Here is a 4,622-nt window from a genome sequence, read left to right as displayed (position 1 = left end):
TGAAGAAGCTGAAAGAATTGCTTGATGCATTTGAGAAGAAGAACAAAAATGCCGCTGAGAATAGATGATGGTTCGGATGCTGCAGTCCTATGTTCTTTTTCATTCTAGGATTTGTGATTTGTCTTCTTGTAGGTAGAATTTAGGTAGATTGAGGAAGATTGTATCTTATATTATATAGTTGAACAAGTAATTACGGTGTTAGCTTTTGTTTTTTGAAACACTAATCTGTAAGTGTTTTGGCAAGCAATGAACAATGAGTAGGTGAATGATGAGTATTTACTGGATAGAGAAAAGTTATATTAGAAATGAAATTAAATCAGATTTACTTAAATCTAAGTACCAACTATCATTCCATATAACTAAAATTTTAAACAAAAGGGTAGCTAGTCGCTATGTTTTTGCTAGGACTAATAAGATGTTCCACCAAAAAAGTGCAGTGACATGCACTGTCAACATAATAACCAAACATAGACAGACTATATTGTCTCAACAAGATGCACTAAGAACATAATAAAATATGACAAAGTTGTATTAAACTCATAAAAATATGTTGACATAATAGGACCAAATCTATTTTGGAAGTCTTAGTAGGCGTTGGAATGAACTTGAAGATTCTTGAAGCTGTGCCAGGACTTGTAGCAGCAAGTGTTTCAGGTGATGCTGATTGGGTAGGCCTCTGTGGTGGTGCGAAGATGGTGGGACCTGGAGAAAGTGCTGGAGTAGATGGTGGGGGTAGGTGTTGGAGTAGGATGTGGCCTCCTAATTGGTTGTTTAGGTCTTGGAGGCCTGGATACTGATGTAGTCACAGCACCACTTGACATGTTAGTTGTATGCTCCTAATACAACAAAAATAAACCAAAGTATTAGACTTTTCGATCCCCAACTAAACAGTTTATCAGACACAGATCCCCATTGAAAGGGTCTATCAGGCAAATGGATCCTTATGAATTAAGCCAAGAGGTCAGTATCACATTGAAGATCCGATAAGTGCAGGTAGCATGAGAATAATATGACCACAACAACAAATTCAACAAGTAATGATGTTTTACCTGTGGCAGTGATTGAGGGGCTGTTTGGGAGACTTGGACTTCATCTTGTAGTGGTGGAGCAGATGAAGTATTTTTCTTAGCTCTTGGCTGTTTATTTTCCTTAACATTTGGGGGTGATTTAGGCCTTGGTGGTCCATTGCATGTCTTTGCATTGTGATCACTCTGACCACATTTTTGGCAAGTGACCATGAATGTTCTTCTTTCCTTTGTCGCATCCCGTGCATCCTCAACAGGATCAGGTTTTCTCTTTTTCTTGGTTGGGCGCCCAGGTGGTTTCTTAATGGTGGATGGCTCTGGAGCCAAGAGACCAATCTTTTTCCAATATTTCTCTGAGTTGATTGGTCTGATCACATGTTCATACGTGGCTCTAAATGCATCCATTTTGAGCCAAGGGTGCACATAAGGTTCTGGCCTATTACACCTCTTTTGTATAGCTGTCAACACATGAACACATGGAATTCCTACTCAAGATTATCAGCCAATAACATAAGATCAGCAAGTACATGTTAAACAACAAAACAAATTATTACATGTTAAAATCACAACTCACAAAAAATGAATAATACATCAAATTACCTGTTAGTTGCCACAAGTTGCAACTACAAGTGTGCCTTCCAAGATGTACACCAACTTTCTTTGAATGTCTCTGGACTTCGAATACATTACGATCGTTGTCACCAGTCTATTGAGCTGTCCAGAACTTAGTATCTTTCATAATATCTTCCATTTTCCTCTGCTGAACTGGTGCCAATACTCCAATGTAGGTGCTTAGAACTTTCTTATGCTTGGCCATTCTCCTCATCAAGTAGTAACGGATCTCTTCCAACATGGTAAGAATGGGCTTTCCCCTGTAGTGGTTTATTTTGGCGTTCCAAACTTCAGTCATGTTGTTTGTCACATTGTCAAGCTTGGGCCAATGGTTGAAATGGGCTTTGGTCCAGCAAGATGGTTGGAATTTTGCAAGATAGGCCCATGCACCCTCATTCATTCTCTTCAGCCGCTGCATGTGATGCTGGAATTCAGCATTTGTGCTACTCCTTGCACATGCCTAAACCTTATTCTTCAACTGTTTGTCCTTAAACCTTCTTATAAAATTCTTCCAAATGTATCTTACACAATTTCTGTGGTGTGCATTTGGCATCACCTCCTGCAAAGCAGGCAGCAAACCCTGCAGGATAGGTGCACGTAGTGTATGAAAGACATACAAAATCTAATAGCATGCAAACTTTCAAATAATCATACACGTAGATCCCCAACAAAGTCATTTACCAGACACATAGATCCCCGACCAAGTCATTTATCAGACAAATATATCCTGAATTGAACAATTTATCAGACACCATAAACCTTAATAACTTCACCAGTCAGTTCCATATCACAAGATAGTTTTCACATTGACAAGAACAGAGCACAATAAGTCACAAGCCTTAAATCACGGACATGCAGAATTTAAGTCTAAGTTCAAGAATATGATACTTATTCTAATCATTCCAACATTATACAAAGTAATTCACCCACAGAGTACATCTAAGGATTAGTAGATAATTTTGAGTACATTATTATGAATGAAATTAAGTCTAATTTACCTTCTGTTGGTCAGAGATAAAATTCCAGCCTTCCACTGTGCATTGACCCAAGTCCTCTTGCAGAAGTTGTAGAAATTATTTCCAATTTTGCTTCGTTTCACTGTCAATCACCGTATAAGCAATCACATAGAAGTGATTGTTTGCATCCTGACCGACAGCTGACAATAGTTGTCCCCCATAATATCCTTTCAAATGGCATCCATCCAAACCAATCAACGGTCTGCAGCTAGTCTTAAAACCCCTTTTACAAGCCTCCAGGCAAACATACAACTTGCTGAACAATGGTGGTGAATCAAGGATTGTTGGAATTAATTCCAATAATGCAGAGCCACCTGGGTTACTTTCGTGTATCTTTGTGAGGTAGTCTCTCAATTTTCCATACTGAGCCCTCTCATTCCCAATATACCTTTCTCTAGCAACACTTAATACTCTATAAATCATCTTGTCACTGCACACCACATTAAAGTCTATCTTTATATGATCAAAGACTTCTCTATGAGTCAAGTGAAGCTGGGTCAATAGCCTTTTCTCTAATTTATCAGCAATCCAATTCTGGTTAGCCATGTTAAAACTGAATTACCTTGCACAAGTGTGTTTGGGATTGTAGGTCTTAACTTGGCAGCACCCCTTTGCACTGTTCCAGGCACAATAAATTAGCCATGGACATTCAGTTTTGTTGCTATCACTCTCACCCTTCCCTTCAGCCCAATTGATTTTTGGTGCACCTTTTGTAACCCCTGCTTACTGACTCACATCTGTAGTGTGTTTTAATCCTGATCCCTCACTGACATCAACAGTACCTTGCACTTCATCTACTCCAGAGTTATCAGTTTCAGTGGCCCCCTCTTTTCCTTACATTTGGCCTTGAACTTTGCCTTTGCACTCATAGCCTTCTCCTCGCCATTTGCACACTTGCACCTAACTCTCTTCTTATCATTTTTAACATAAAAAATCCTCCTCCCTTCAGCAATAGTGTAATCCTTCAGAGCTTTCTTGAATTGTTCAAGTGTGGTAAACTCCATGTTCAGTTGGAGTTGAACTTCATCATGCGTGAGCATCGTTTCTATCTTTTCCTAGTGAATTTGCATTTAATTTGTTGAGTTTAATCAAGAATTAATTATCTTTTAGCCACTATGGATGCTACTTTGAGTCTTGTGCAATTCTGTTTATTTTAGGTAGCATTTGGTTGGATTTGATGGAGCTTCCGCAGAAAAAGAGAAGAAGGCTATATAGGGCAGGAATGACCCAGAGGATGAAGAGGAAGTTTGCACAAATAGAATCAGCACAAGAATTAAAGGAGATGACAGCGAGGAGCGACGCGTGCGTGTGCCTTACGCGTGCGCGTGATTTGAAGCGTTCCAAGGTACGCGCACGCGTGAAAAGTGAAGTTGCTCAGCGATGCGTGCGCGTACCTGACGCGTACGCGTGACACGCGAAGAAGACCATCAACGCGTACGCGTGACATGTGCCACGTGAAGAAAAGCAGAAAACGCTGATTTTGATGATTTAGTTTGATTTAAACTTTAATTATTTAAAAATAGGAAAAGATATTATTTTAGTTTTAGAAAAATAGATTTTTTAATTAATTAGGATGAGATATAAAAGAGAAAAGAAACTTCTCTTCTGGAGAGGAGGGGGATTCCAACATTATTCCACTTTTCATTCCACCTCAGCCAAAATACATTTTATCAGAATCCTTATTTTTCTCTCTGAACCATGAGCAACTAAACCTCCACTGTTAAGGTTAGGAGCTCTATCTATTGTATGGACTGATACTATTATATTTCTATTTTAATTCATGTACTGATTTATATTTCAAGAATTATTTTCGTTCTTTATTTTATGAATTTGGGTGGAATGGAAGTATGACACTCTTTCTAATTGAGTTCTTGTATAACTTGGAAAAGCTCTTTACTTGAACAACAGCTTGAAAACAATTTCTCCTAAACTTCTAATTATCTGAATTTAACGGGATACGTGACATATA

At 38.6% G+C, this 4,622-nt stretch overlaps 1 protein-coding gene across 1 annotated transcript; it reads right to left on the bottom strand.

Moving 5' to 3' along the window:
• Positions 1-650: 650 nt before the first annotated feature.
• LOC107627052 (uncharacterized) lies at positions 651-3,199 on the bottom strand. The gene is made up of 6 exons (XM_016329924.1): positions 2,747-3,199; positions 2,164-2,217; positions 1,804-2,049; positions 1,626-1,695; positions 1,050-1,510; positions 651-836 (listed from the first exon to the last, which is right to left on the bottom strand). The coding sequence occupies exons 1-6, from the start codon at positions 3,197-3,199 to the stop codon at positions 651-653; spliced, it is 1,470 nt and encodes a 489-aa protein (XP_016185410.1).
• Positions 3,200-4,622: the final 1,423 nt, after the last annotated feature.

The sequence above is a fragment of the Arachis ipaensis genome, chromosome B2, assembly GCF_059453495.1.
Source record: "Arachis ipaensis isolate K30076 ecotype BB chromosome B2, ASM5945349v1, whole genome shotgun sequence".
Lineage (NCBI taxonomy): Eukaryota > Viridiplantae > Streptophyta > Magnoliopsida > Fabales > Fabaceae > Arachis > Arachis ipaensis.
The sequence above is the reverse complement of the archived record's forward strand: the minus strand, read 5'-3'. Positions and strand labels throughout refer to the sequence as shown.